General features: G+C 45.4%; 1 protein-coding gene across 8 annotated transcripts in view; it reads right to left on the bottom strand.

The window, feature by feature from the left end:
• LOC135917723 (phagosome assembly factor 1) overlaps window positions 1–14,138 on the bottom strand; it is an 85,142-nt gene that overhangs the window by 65,174 nt on the left and 5,830 nt on the right. For 7 of the 8 annotated variants that reach the window (XR_010569380.2, XR_010569382.2, XR_010569381.2 and 4 more), the window contains exons 2-6: window positions 13,612–13,694; window positions 5,743–5,826; window positions 4,650–4,693; window positions 2,486–2,565; window positions 662–735 (exon numbers count right to left, since the gene is read on the bottom strand). Coding sequence is in view for 5 of the 8 variants with exons in the window: in XM_065451290.1 (XP_065307362.1) it covers window positions 662–735; window positions 2,486–2,565; window positions 4,650–4,693; window positions 5,743–5,826; window positions 13,612–13,694 (365 nt within the window). In the remaining 3 variants the exon portion in view is untranslated. The remainder of the gene's footprint in view (window positions 1–661; window positions 736–2,485; window positions 2,566–4,649; window positions 4,694–5,742; window positions 5,827–13,611; window positions 13,695–14,138) is intronic. The other variant, XM_065451292.2, reaches the window with a different exon arrangement.

Raw genomic sequence — 14,138 nt, 5'->3', positions numbered from 1 at the left:
TGTCAGCAATGCAGTTCTATATCCTTGCGCAAAGCTTGCAAACTGGGCTAACGGAATTTTCACAGTAAGGTTTTGTCTTGCAATGCATAACCTATCTGTGCTGTATCTTTTCGCAACAATGAAATTCTTGCGAAAGCTAATCTTTTCACGTTCCCTGCCTTTTCGTTATTGCTAGGTTCAACTGTAAAACAGACACATTTTGTCAGATTATCAGGGTGTAACGAGAGTTGATCATATAAGAGAACTGGAGGAGCGATAACCAGGGCATTGCTACTGGCACGGTTCGAGCTGAGAGGAAACATTCAGGTGAGAGGGAACTGGAAAAGTTAATATTTCAGCCATTATATCTCCACTTATGCTGCATCCATCTCAGAAAATTCATCGGAAATAGAACACTTCAAAGGCATTGCAATCGTTTCAGCGTGTCACTTAGGACAATTAAAGAGATGTTTCAGGGCCCTTTCAAGATCTGAAGACTCCATACTTTCGAACTTTCCACTAGCAGCACACTGTGCATGTAGTTGCGGTGTCACAGCAAAATACTAAATAAAGCAGTGCCTTCTGGACCTCTGCAGCAAGCTATGAGGAAGGAAACAATAAAGAAAGAAAAATTAAGCTTTTCACAAGTTACTTTCATGAGCACGTGACTGCTCTTTCTCACCTTGGGGTCAGCCAAGAACGAGAAGGACAAACCCCGGAAGTGCAGCACAAACATCTGCTGGCTGGCATCATACTCTGAAATACAGAACATGGAGCACTGCATCGTAAAAAGATTGCACTGATATGCTTATATTACTTTGGGAAGGTCCCTGTTTAAAGCGTTACAGGACGAAAATCTGAAATGAGGGAAGCACCGAAATTCGACTCGGAAGACGCTACTGTTCTGATACACAGCGCTTATTACACATATTTTTCAATGGGTAGCCGTATTTTTGGAGGATTGTGAGTGCCCGGCAGCAGCAAGCCGGCACATGCGAGGTTACGCGTCACCCACCGTGACGTCACGTGTGACAGCTTGCAGCAGCAGCAGGCGTTGTTGTAACAAAGCGTTCAATTCGTTTAGAAATTGTTCACGCTTATGTTTCTGAACACTGTACAGATAGAGGGCGGCAATTTGCACATTGTATCGACAATATTCACACGACGATACTGGCAGCAAGCCTAAGCACAGAACGCCTGCGGCGCCCATTAGTCATCTGCTCCAGTCCACCTTCTATTTGCGCTAGCGCGGTGGCGCGTCCACGGCGGACGCTATACGAAGCTCTGCCATAGCATTACGCAGAAGTTTCATGACCAGATGGCCGTGCTCCCTCAGGGGCTGCAAAATCAAGGGTCTTTTCCTTCTTTAGATCCCTCTATCTGACCAGATGAAAAGTATTGAAGGAACCTGCTACTACGAAGGCACAGCGTTCTTTAGCTGACAAGCCGCAGCTCTGCAGCAAAGCAGGGGTCGCTGATGGTCACTGTCCTCAAAGTGTTTGCTTTGACGGGCGCGCAGTGTGAATTCATATTTGCGTGCAGCAGCATAGAGGCATTCTCCTGCGTTGTGCCAGGCACTTCACTGATTGCATTGCAGAGCAGCACACAACAAAAACAGCGATATTGAAGACTTAGGCACAAGTTTGGCTTGCGGAAACAAGTATGCGGCCGCAAGCAACTGCGCGGTTGCTTCGCTGCCACTGCTGCCAACAGGCATCGTCCTTGTGGGTGGACAGACGTGGGTGACGGCTGGCATGCCAGTATCCGGCACAGACATGTCACCTCATCTGGTGCATGGCGCACCTGTTAGACGCAGTAATTTGCAAAAACATGAATTAAATTCATTATTTTCTGCTAGTTTCGGCCTGAAGACACGGTTGCGGCAATCACTTTCAGCATCCAAGCCTTCATTTGGGCTAAAAATCTCAGCGGCAAAAGAGTTGTTCAGCATCCCTTTATTCCTTAAGTCCACAGATACAGTAAGGAGTCGCTAGCTCAAACTCTTCTATCCCAAAATTTCAGCCATAAACCTTTCCTTCAGGCTCTGTTGACACATAAGTGCATCGTATATTTTCACGCAAGTCTTTGACTTGACAGCATTTCCTGAAGGCTCCACATATCTTGAAAACAATTGATGGCTTTGAAAAGGCTATTATTGATGCTGAACTCTACGCCCAATGGCAAATGTAGCCACCACGCATGACAAAAGAAAGTCACTGCCACCAAGATGTTTCAATGACATAAACTGAATAACTTGTGTTCTTATTTTAACGAAAGATTTTTAGTTTGTCTGCAAGCTTCCTAATGTTTCCAGAATACTGGGTTCAGGGGGCAGGTGTAGAACAGCAACAGTGCTGGCAGCAACATCTGGTGATGCGGTGTCTAACCAGAGAGCAGCCAAAACTACACACAGCACACACAGCATTTTGCAGCTCGTGAACACATTTGTGAAGACACTTGCAAATGCTACACAGGCAGCCAAGTGAATGGTGGGAAACTACTGTACCTCCGGGGTGGGTGGCGCCGAAGCAGTCGTCAATTTGCTGTCTGGTGGGCAACACCTCGGGTGAGCAGAAAGTGCTCCTGCTGCACCAACAAGCAGTTGTAAACACCATGACAACCACAAGTGCAACTGCAGCCACAACCACAGCTGCAAGTGCCACAGCTAGTGCACAAAGAGAAACTAAAGGCTCATTTATCTCCTCATATTGCTCAATACATAAAAGAAAGCTGCAGTTTACTAAAAAGAGGCTGTCAATACCTAACTAATACTAGTGTTCAAACTGTTCAAGTCGCTTGTTATAAAACATTTCAGCACAGGATCATTGCCTATCAAGGTTATTATTATTATTATTATTATTATTATTATTATTATTATTATTATTATTATTATTATTATTATCGCTATAAATAGAATGGCATCAAGCACCTGTCCCCTCAGTAGGCCTGCAAGGCTGCAGCCGCCTTCCCAGAAAATATTTAGGCTCAATTTTGCCTGCTTACATATGGCATATGCAGCTAAGAGAGCAATCTCACCATGACTTTCATTATGGCACTGCTGCTGCAAAGGATTCTCGTAGTGGCAGTCCTTAGCCAACTGAAGTGCTACCATGGTTTGAACCAGAAATTTCGGTTTTACTTTAGAGACTTTAGAGTAAAGTAGTTTTGAAGAGGTGCTAGCTAAACGCCCTTCCCTAAAAAAAGTAATAGGGCTGGATTAAAAAATTTTAAGACTTGGAATTTCATTAGCCTCTGCATTTGAACATAGCAGAGAAACAGCAACTGCCAACATTGCTAAGCCAAAAGGGAAGGAATGCACGTGCTCTGAACGTGGCAAAATTAGATCAAATCCTGGGGCTTTAGTAGGTGCCAAAACCACAATCTGATTATGAGGCACAGCATAGCGGGGGCACTCCGCATTAATTATGACCACCTGGGGTTCTTTAAGAAGCACCAAAAGCATGGCACACGAGCATTTTTTGCATTCTGCCTCTATTGAATTGCGGTCACAGAGACCAGGATCGAACTAATGTCCTCGTGTTCAGCTGCTCAACGCCATCACCACTGCACTAAACCCGCAGATTGTGGCAAGATCAGTCTATTTCAAACGAGTTTTCACGCATCCTCATCGAGCTTTCTTTCCTGGGTTTGGCTAAAAGCAATGTGAAGGCGCGCAAGGCTTTAAAAAACATCTTCAAGAGTGGTGCCAACGTCAATATCACCTGCGCACAAATATCTGCCACGTGCAGATGAATCATGATGAAGGGCAGCATGAACAACGATGACAGACATGGGATCACACTGGGGCAAGCACTAATCAATGCGGCTGAAGTTTCTCTCTTCAATTTCCTAGCTCTGTGATTTGCCTGTCGTATTTGGCTTTTGGATTACATGTGGGTTTTTGCAGCAAATTAACCCTTTTAGAGCAAGACATATAAATGCAAGGAAAGCTTTAGTTCTCATCGAAATGTGCAAGATACATCAAGAATAAGCATGTTCATTAAAAGGAAAACTATACTGTGGGAACTCTTTGAGCAATAAGGGAGGAAACACCAGGCAGAACACTGGAAGCACTGTTTACCTCGAGCCACCTGTGGTTTCATTTGTAACTTGTACAGACAGTTGTCGTCAGATGCAAAACATTGGTGTACATTGCATTTGCTTTACATTATCTGTATGATACCACTGCAGCCGGATATCTTGCATCACTATGTCTCACATGACACTGCTTTTCAGAAGAAAGTGAGCTGTGTGCCAAAGTAATTCCTGAAATTGTGTGTCTCCTCTAATCCATTATATATGACGTTTGCCGACTGTCATTCAATGTTGCCCGAAGGTATTTATCCAGAAACTCCATACTCGGTACGATAAGTTGGCAACAAAAAGAATATTCTGCTGATCTGTCGCCTGTAGGCAACACCAGTTCATAAAAAGTTAATGTTGCCCAATTAGCTCAAAATTGGGCTTCTGAAGCCAAACTTCAATTTCAAGTAAATTTCGTAACTGAAAAATAAACTGCCAGCTTGATGGCAATCTACTATTCCAACAAAAACAATATCAACTTCAGGTTATTGTGTTCTAAAAGTATATACTTACCTATACTGTTCACAATGTCTAAGCACAATTACTGAATCATAACATGTAGGAGAGGTGACAGACCGAGAGCTCACCAATATGTCAACTTAACCTTCGACATGTCGGTGACTTCTATCACCTGCAGAAGAAAAAAAGGCTATGTTCACGGTACAGCCTTACAACACCACACTTCTGATATTGAGCTTTTCACAAGCCAAGCGTTCTACAGGCTTCTTTCCTGGGTTATTAAATCTACCAAATTTATGTCTTAGCTTGTCATATAACAGTTGAAAAAAGAAAGCATGCCCTCCTTTGTTGGGCATGGTAGTGGAAACTATACTCTTTTTTCATACATGACAGAAAATGGCGTGGAAGCTATTCAAGTAGGAGTGCGGTCCTAGAAGTCCCCCTCTCCTTATTTCGCCCAGTCCAGTTGCTCCGGTCTGCGACAATTTCTAAAGAACTACTTCAAGTGCTACAACTTGTGGACATCATGTTACATCAAACAGAGCACTATTTGTACACCTTCGTGCTTCCAGCATGTGACATACTACGTTTTGGTCACAAGTGCCCGCAGTGCACTGTGGCCACTTGTTTTAAAAAATACGCCACGCCCTTCATAAGGCGGCAAATACCTTCAGGCTTTAAAGGCGATGTCATATTTTACAACACAATTGTTCCTTTGATTTGCACAAACCTTATTTATATCTTTCTTTTTTAACATATGACACACTACTCTTTTGGTCACGAATGTATGCAGTAGGAGGACTCTCTTTTCTAGCCTTCCGAGTGTGCATTTGTTGAGAATGAAACGGGAGCATATGTCCGTTGAATTTTGCTTCCCGAACTGCTCAGGACTGTCCCAGGCAATGCCTTGTGCCAGTGAGTGTCAACATACGCAGCATACTGGGCAGTCTCAATGACAAATCAGAGACCTTACATCTTTAATGAAGCCAGTGCTATAGCAAATAATTATTGAGGTGCCTCATTTTCATTAAAGGTGTCTGACTTCGTTTAGCCCCAGCATGTGATGGTTGGGGGAATGGAGACATGAGCAGAGGGCTTCTTGATGCAGGTCTCTCCACGTTCACAGAGTGCCACTGAAACCCTCAACTTTAACTGAAGAAGCACGAGTAGCAATGGATGAGTGCAGCAATCAATTTCAGACTGTCCAGACGGCCGTCTCACCTTTAGCCTCTGCGAGCTTGAGTCGAAGCTGAGCTGGATCCCATCCTCTGACAGGAGGATCACGAGATCACTGTCCAGTGGGCACTGCACAAAACAATGCATTAAGGGCTAGCCATGCTGTTTCCTATATGCTCACAGTGAATTGCAAAGCTGTTTGTAAAAATACATTATATATGTAAGCAAATTTAGTCCATGTGTATTACTGGTGACTACTGGCGAGAAAAATAAGTTTAATCAAGATGCTTGACTGTTAGGAACAACTAATTATAAATTAACTATAAAGAATTATAAGTTAATTAAAGGATTATGATGCAATTTACAGTAACCTTGTAGTACAGTTAAACAATAAAAATGAAAACAAGAACACTATGGCCAACGGGAGCCCCACCCACAACCTTCTTACAATTCCTGCAAGTTCTACTAATACATATACAGTCGAATCTCATTAATTCGAACATGCTTAATTCGAACTTTCGATTTACTTGAAGTGATGCTGTGGTCCCATCAAAGTTATGTGCATTCCAGTGGGCGAAAACACCCGCTAATGCAAACCCGCAAGCATTTGCGACAGTTAATTCGAACACACTGCGCTCTGACAATGCCCTCAGCAGCGCGCTGAATCACACGGCGGCACCTCTGACCAGCAGATCCGTTGGCAGCTGCAGCCACACCACGGTAACACTAGACCTAGCTACTTCGGCATTTATTACGAAGCTTCTTGCTGTTCGGTGCCGTGTTTTTCACTGAAACAATTCGCTTGTAACCCTCGCCAATAGCTTCGGAGCGCAGAAAGTATGGCGCGTTGCATAATGCCGGTTATCGAGAGTCAGCTTCGCTCCAATATAGCAGTGTAATGCATTGAAGCATAGCAAAAGTTAGAAGGAGCAATTGTCATGGGACATGGTATGTTTCCTTCAACTATACAGGCGTGCACCCGCGATCTATCACAGTACAAGCACCGATACGCCTAAAAAGTGTACTGGCAGGTCTTTAGAGGTATGTCGGACGTGCTTGTGGCGACTTCAGCCCTTGGGGGTAGTAAAAGGCATTCATTCATTTTTTTGGACTGTCCAATTTTTCTGACGTTTTCGCAGTCCCTATGGAGTCCGAAAAAGAGGACATTCACTGCAATTTGTAAATGCGTGTGAATAAATATCCTGGAGCTTCCCACCCATGTGTTAACTCAGTGCACATGTGGCGCTGCAGGTAAGCCCTCCCTTAATTTGCGTCCTTTAATTCGAACTTCTTTTAATTCGAACAAATTTTCAGGCCCCTTCAAGTTTGAATTATTGAGATTCAACTGTATGTACACGTAATATACCTTGTGGGGTTCTCACACCCGTACTCTTGGGACAAAGGAACGACAACACAGTAGTGCAAACAATCACAAGGGCATTTATTGCACCTTTCATAGATCAATGCCTGCTAGCCGAGTTACTATCCACAAAACATACCGATGGGCGCGCGACAAATCTAGAAGTCCGACTCGCCACGACCGCATAGCGAGCGAATATGTTCGCCCCATGCTGGATCCCAACGCCTGGTCGTTCGCACGTACTGTCAAGCGAACAGCGGCGCATTCCAAGGCGGCCATGCGAGACGGTCTCACAGAAGCATGGGTCGGTGCACACGCGACACGGCACGTCTGTCCCGCTTGCTGTCCCGTCCCAAAGAGGAAGCGCCTTGTCTCTCGACGCCCGAGTAACCCCGCCTGTCGGCGGCGTTAGCAGCGCAACACTCGCGCCATCTCTTGTGCTGCGCTTCAACCACATCGACCGCCGCGGGCGTCATGCAGGCCACGCGGCGAAGCGGGATTGCAGGAGATGGGGGAAAATAAGATATCTGGGGACGCGCGAGAGTCGCGCATCCCCACATTCCCCCAACCTTAAATCACTACATATTCCAGCGAAACATGTCACTCGGTCTAACATCAATGCGTGCCTCGCGAACAAGGTAGCACACGCGACAGAGGCCGCGCCGAAGAAATGTCCACATGCTGTCCATAGCATGCGAGCCGACATTGTCCCTGGGTACACCGCTGGCGTCCGCCTGTCACAGCAGCAGCTTTGTGGACTCGACGGCCCGATTCCAGGCCAGGACTCCGAAAACGACGACGCAGTAGTCGGTACGAGCAAGCGTCACTCGCGCCGACACGCCCTGCTGGCAAGAGCCACCGTAGCTGTCGGTGATCGCCGGCTCTTTTGTCCACCGCCGAGGGTTGTGAGCTGGATACAGGAAGCCGCTGAAGTCGCTGCGCCGAACTGGCCACAGCATCACCATCGCCCGGGGTGGCTCGATCGTAGTCCGGAGCAGCAGCGCAGACGATGTGCAGGTGACAGCAAGCCAGGGGTGACTCCAATCATGCTGTGTACACTCAACACACTCGGCAAACACTAAGGTAGTGCAAGGGAGATGAATTCTGCATGCGCATCGCCCACGTGGTACGATGTTCAACTCGGCTAGCAAAGATCGGGCAGCTACTCAGATGCTAAGTTCACGTGAACGAAATCGCTTCCTTGAGTCGAACGAGCAATTTCAATTCGTGCGAGGCTAAATAGAATGAATGAAGCAAAGTGCAACACCTCAACGCCACGGTCCACCAGGTTGTGTTTCTCCACGTGCGACAGGCAGCTTCGTAAAGCCTTAGGCCTAAAGCTTTGCTACCCTGACAACCGGCATCCAAAAACAACACCCAAAATGAACGCAAAACAGGCAGCCGCGAGGAGACGTCAGCTCTGTGAGTTGGTCTTACTCCGCTCGGTGCACACAGCATCCAAGTTGACGGCGCCCACCGTCCCAGACGGTGTCGGAGCGCTCGGTGCCAGGCCGCAATACCAGTCAGCCCGTAGTGGCACCCGTGGCCCGCGGCCACCCGGCTCCCAGAGCCACGACTTCATCAGAGTCAAAGAGATAGAAGAAGCTATTTACATAAGAAATTCGGACCACCCACGAGACTTCCGTACTCACTCGCTTCAGGCCTGGCAATGCTCCGCGGGCGCTGAGCCTCGCTCTCCCAGGATGCATACCACGTGGCTCTCGTACCAACGAATGCCATTAAAAAAAACTTGCGAAAAGGCTTAGCACGTTGACATGTTCAAACACACTACAGCCACCGTCGCCTCGCTCAAGAAAGCACGCCGCCGACGCTAGCGATCAAAATCCACGCTAGGCCTACGCTTTGGTTCAAACAAAGGTCTCGAACGAAGCAAAACTGTTAAAACTATCGTCCGATGCCTCAAGAGTCCCACGTTGGGCAGCCAGATGTGGGGTTCTCACACCCGTACTCTTGGGACAAAGGAACGACAACACAGTAGTGCAAACAATCACAAGGGCATTTATTGCACCTTTCATAGATCAATGCCTGCTAGCTGAGTTACTATCCACAAAACATGCCGATGGGCGCGCGACAAATCTAGAAGTCCGACTCACCGCTACCGCATAGCGAGCGAATATGTTCGCCCCATGCTGGATCCCAACGCGCGAACGGTAGCGCATTCCAAGGCGGCCACGTGAGACAGTCTCGCAAAAGCATGAGTCGGTGCACGCACGGCGCACGCGCAGCACGGCACGTCCGTCCCGCTTGCTGTCCCGTCCCAAAGAGGAAGCGCCTTGTCTCTTGGCGCCCGAGTAACCCCGCCTGTCGGCGGCATTAGCAGCACAACACTCGCGCCATCTCTCGCGCTGCGCTTCAACCACATCGACCGCCGCGGGCGTCACGCAGGCCACGCGGCGAAGCGGGATTGCAGAAGATGGGGGAAAACAAGATATCTGGGGACACGCGAGAGTCGCGCATCCCCACAACCTAAGAATAGAGATAAAGCTGTCCCTCTACCCACTTTCTTAGGTATGTTAAGCATATGTATCTGTAATTTAGACGTTGGACTGTTTGTTAGCTGGCGTCACTCAGTGCCACGGCAGCAAATGCAGAATGTTAATTAACGCGCAAGCATCCCACAGTATGCGATTTTAGGAGCAGGTGAGCAGCCACTAAAGCTTCGTATACCAAGTATTTCCATAAGTAGAACCAAGGTTTTTAATAGGTAGTAAAGGTAGTACATTTTATGCAACTGAGACTATCTGCATATTGTTCATAGTCATCCCTAGTTACTCGGAGTACTTTTTTGAAGTGCAATTAGTTGGCTAATTATAAGAGTTAAATTATTCAATATTTTAGGTATTCGGTTTAGATTGCAAGTGTGAATCAAAAGCTACAGAGCATGCTAAATAACACCCAATGAAGTTGTTGCCATGATGTCGTCTTTCTTGCACTTCTGTTTCACAGGCTGTCAAGAAAGCCTGTGAAATACGACGCAAAAAAAAATTGACATCATTGTGCGCTTGCACACTCAGCTTCCAGCTTTGAACCGTGTTTTCAAAGAATGAAGCCCACATATCCATCGTAAGAGAAGGTGACACATGTGTTTCGGTGCTCCTTCAGCACTGGCCCATCTGGTTATCATTTTGGACTATGCTGAGGTGATTGACTGGATGCTGGGGCCAATGGCCTCTTTTTGCAAAAGAACATGGAACCTTTGTTTTTTGTAAATGTGATTGAAAGCACTGCAAATGAAAGGCACAGACATGCAGCGACATCACTTTTCTTTTTCATATTTCACTGGCTTTCTTTGGAGCCAGAGATGGAGAACCTCGTATAACTTCATGGAAACAACTTCATGGGGTACTAAGAGCACGCTCAATATTTGCAGTCGCACTAATGCCCTGAAAGGAATATTTGAACACTTGCAGAATTAAACAGCTGATTACCCAACGAATCACATATTAAAGATACTTTGAGCCACTAGAGGCGACTAGAAGCACTATGCTGTCGGTCACAATTGCCTAAGATGAACCACTTTTTTTTCAAGCATGGTTCAGTTAATGTGAAATACCCAGTTTAAAAAAAAGAATTCATTTATATCATCTGTTGGCTTAAGACTAGTAGAATGATTAAGGCTAGTAGCATGTGCAAAACAATGGGAAACCTTGACTGGTCTGCATGCTTTTTTGGGATACTGTGGCTCCCTGAATAACAAAATGGTGATCATTGGATAAACTAAAGTAGTGGATAAAGCCAGCGCCAGAAACTTGTGCCTTACTCTACAGCCCATGGCCAACAAGAATCTAGATAGTGGCAAACATTCAATGAAACCTGAAGTGGTTAAGTAAGAACACATAATTTACATTCAGACTTGTGTAGTCAAGGAGAGTGCGGCAAAATAATTCCGTTAGACAATGAGTATGGCGCTTTAACTGGAACACTTTAGAGTAATACACATGTATACACATGTGCCTTTTCTGTGAAACTCCTTCTGGTGTCCCCTTCCTTTTATCTTCACTGTGACCAAAGAGAAAACCTGAATAACTGAAGGCACCTCAGCTGGTTTCAAACATGGTACCTTCCGACTCTCAAAAGTGATATACCAACTACCAACTGTACAATCAACAGGCCCCCACAAAGACCATGAACAAAAATGCACTCAAAAGGCATACTTAAAGTCATGCAAGACGTCAAATTGCACAGTGACAAGTCAATGTGGCAGGATGGGTTTACAGTAGCCTAAATTTTTGGCAAGCTACATTGTAAAATAAAAAAAAACGTTTATACCCTTTGGGCCGTATCATGTCCCCAACCAATTATCGTGAACTGTCTTTTTTACATTTCTTTTCTTTTTTTTTTTGAAAACTCACAGCTTGCTACTTTCCTGCCAAGAATGCTTTGTCACGCTGATAAGGCGCATGTCATTAGTGACCTGAAAGAACTGGGTGCGTAGTAAGGTGACAGACTGGGCAAGTTGGTTTTGCATCAAGGTCAGAGCAGCCCAAACTAAAACACATATACAAAGAAAGAAAATGCGTAGGAATGTGTAAGAGAGATTGTGTTGGGTTATGAAAGGGGAGGGCATGCAAGAGATGTGACAATTATTATTTAGGGCCATGATAAGCCCCCGAGGGTTCAAACTTTCTTTAGAGTGCAGCTGGCATGATGGTAAAAACCTCTGAGAGGAGCCCGAGCCATGCTTAAAGGGACTGACAACCGATATTTAAGGACCTAGTTTTTTATGGTGCAACACAAAGCTCACCCTTGGTAGTGTTTACATCTGCAGAGGTTACTTCCGAAAGCGCGTGGATATTTTGTAAGGAGAATTTTTCTATTTGAGCAGCCTCTAAAAAAGGAAGGGTCCCTCCTGCAGCAATGCTGAGAAGTGAAAGTGATGCCGATAGCTCGCCTCGCAAATTGTGAAAGCCACCAGGAGTGAGTGCAACTCGGGTTAACCAACTACAATTTGACCTTTTTCAACCATTTTTGAAAACAAAAAGATGGCACAGTAAGATTACATTGTTCTACAGACCTCTCTTATACTTGTACTGCGTTTTTCCCGAAGTACACACCTACAACATGGCGGGTTGGCCCCACGCCGTCATTATTCTGTCAATAGACGGGCCACGCCAACTCGTCGTAAGAAAGGCGGTGCCACTTTCCTATTCGCTACAAACGAAGGCTTATCTGCACACTGTAAGTTGGAAAAAAATTACCATAGAAAAAAAGTGTACTGTATTGAAATACTAATAAAGAAACCAGGAACCACGTACACTAACAGAAGGTCGCGTGATAGGCCTCTTAAGCATCTTCGTGCTTTTGCAGCGTGGGGCACCAAAAGTAATCTTTCACAACTTTTAGTGAAGAATAAAAATATAAGTCCACTTTTAATGAAAAAAGCGTGGCTCATTTTAACCAATACGAAAGGCAATCTTCCCATCAACAGGTTTATCTCGATTTACGTTCGGAGAGGTCGTCTATTTCTTTAATAGGCGCCAGGTAAAACTCATGCAATCTGTGAGCCACATGTTTGGGCAGCCGGCTCTAGAGTACCAAGCTCAGGAATATTACCGCATAATGATCGCACTTTTTTGTCAAAAAAAGTTGACGCAAATTCAGAGGTGCGTCATTACGCAGATTGAATTTCCCGCAAAAAAAAAAAATTTCTTTTTCATCGTGCATTTGCTGCGGGATGGCAACAGGTCAACAAATAGGTGGCTGCTGTTGTATGTAGTGTGGGACACCAAAACAAAGATAGCGGCCGGCGGAGCAAGTCGAACGCCATGCAGAACGCACTGAACGCGATTTTTTTTCTTCTCGTGAGTACATTACGTGTATTGAAACAGTTTATTCCGTATCAGTAATGAATAATATTGTTAATATTGGCACGTTTGAGGCAATAACGCAGCCATGTCCACTTTGAGGGGACAGAAACAGATGGGTGCGCTTAGCTGCCAGTGACATAGAAACACATGGCGGGCATGCTGCGGAAACTGCGGCATCTGTCTTCACTACTATCCTAATACAGCACGTTTATGCTAAGGGTGGGCGAATATCTTAGCTGTGTTACAAGCGTCGGCGTATGAATAGGGTACACTTCTAACGTATCAGTGCAAACGTGGCTACTATCATTGCCGTTCGCGATTTGTTGCGTGGCTACGAGTGCAGATGAGAAGAATCGAAAGGCGCCTTTTTTGTTGTTGTTGACCACAACCATTATAAAGCCTACACATAATAAGGCAAGTTTGGTTGTAGCTTTCTTTTTTTTTGTCATGGAAGTGCAGAAAGTGACGAAAGGAGTGAAATCGGGCATCTACTTAAGAATGTTTGGTGCGTGCAGACCGTCTGGTTTGTCTTGAAGAGTCGTTCCTGTAGCATTCGACAGATGGCAAGCGCGATCATTATTAGATAGACTTGGCACACGATGTATCGCTGCAGCAAGTTCGGGGTGCTATCATTATACGGGAAATTTAAAAAATTGAGTTTTGACGACAAAATTCAGGGGTGCGATAATTACGCAAGTAAATATGGTAAAAACAACCTGAGCCTACCTGCTCATTGTAGATAATCTGGACACCCTTGATGATGCGGAATTGCTGTTGCAATATGTGGACCACCTGGCTAAATGCCATGCCTGCAAAAGAAAGCCCACAAACACACTTAGTCAGTCAGACAGTTTGAAAGAGACCCTAATGTAGGGTAAACTGGTGCTTTTTAATAAACTCACCAAATGGCACAAAATATGTAATTCAAATGAAGGCACTCGTGTTTTAACACATAATGAAGCCCTTGACAGTGTACAGCATGTTCAGCTTCAGAAATATGCGACTTGTTGGCCGTCCCATGCTCCAGTGAAGGCGATGAGATAAGGTATGCAAACATGACAAACACGCCATATCTCTTCAACCATAGTGAGCTATGTTCACTATGTTAAATGAAAACAAGATAGCCCAGCGTCACAGTCTCCTGCTATCACAAGCGTCCATATCAGCAGCATCCATACCCACTTATATAACCTGTCAGAAGTTTTTGAGCCCATTAAAAACTCCACCAGCAAGGTTTATTACTGTAACTTTCC

Source organism: Dermacentor albipictus, chromosome 3 (genome assembly GCF_038994185.2).
Source record: "Dermacentor albipictus isolate Rhodes 1998 colony chromosome 3, USDA_Dalb.pri_finalv2, whole genome shotgun sequence".
Taxonomy (NCBI): Eukaryota; Metazoa; Arthropoda; class Arachnida; order Ixodida; family Ixodidae; genus Dermacentor; species Dermacentor albipictus.
Note: the sequence above shows the minus strand (reverse complement) of the source record. Positions and strands in the feature narration are given on the sequence as shown.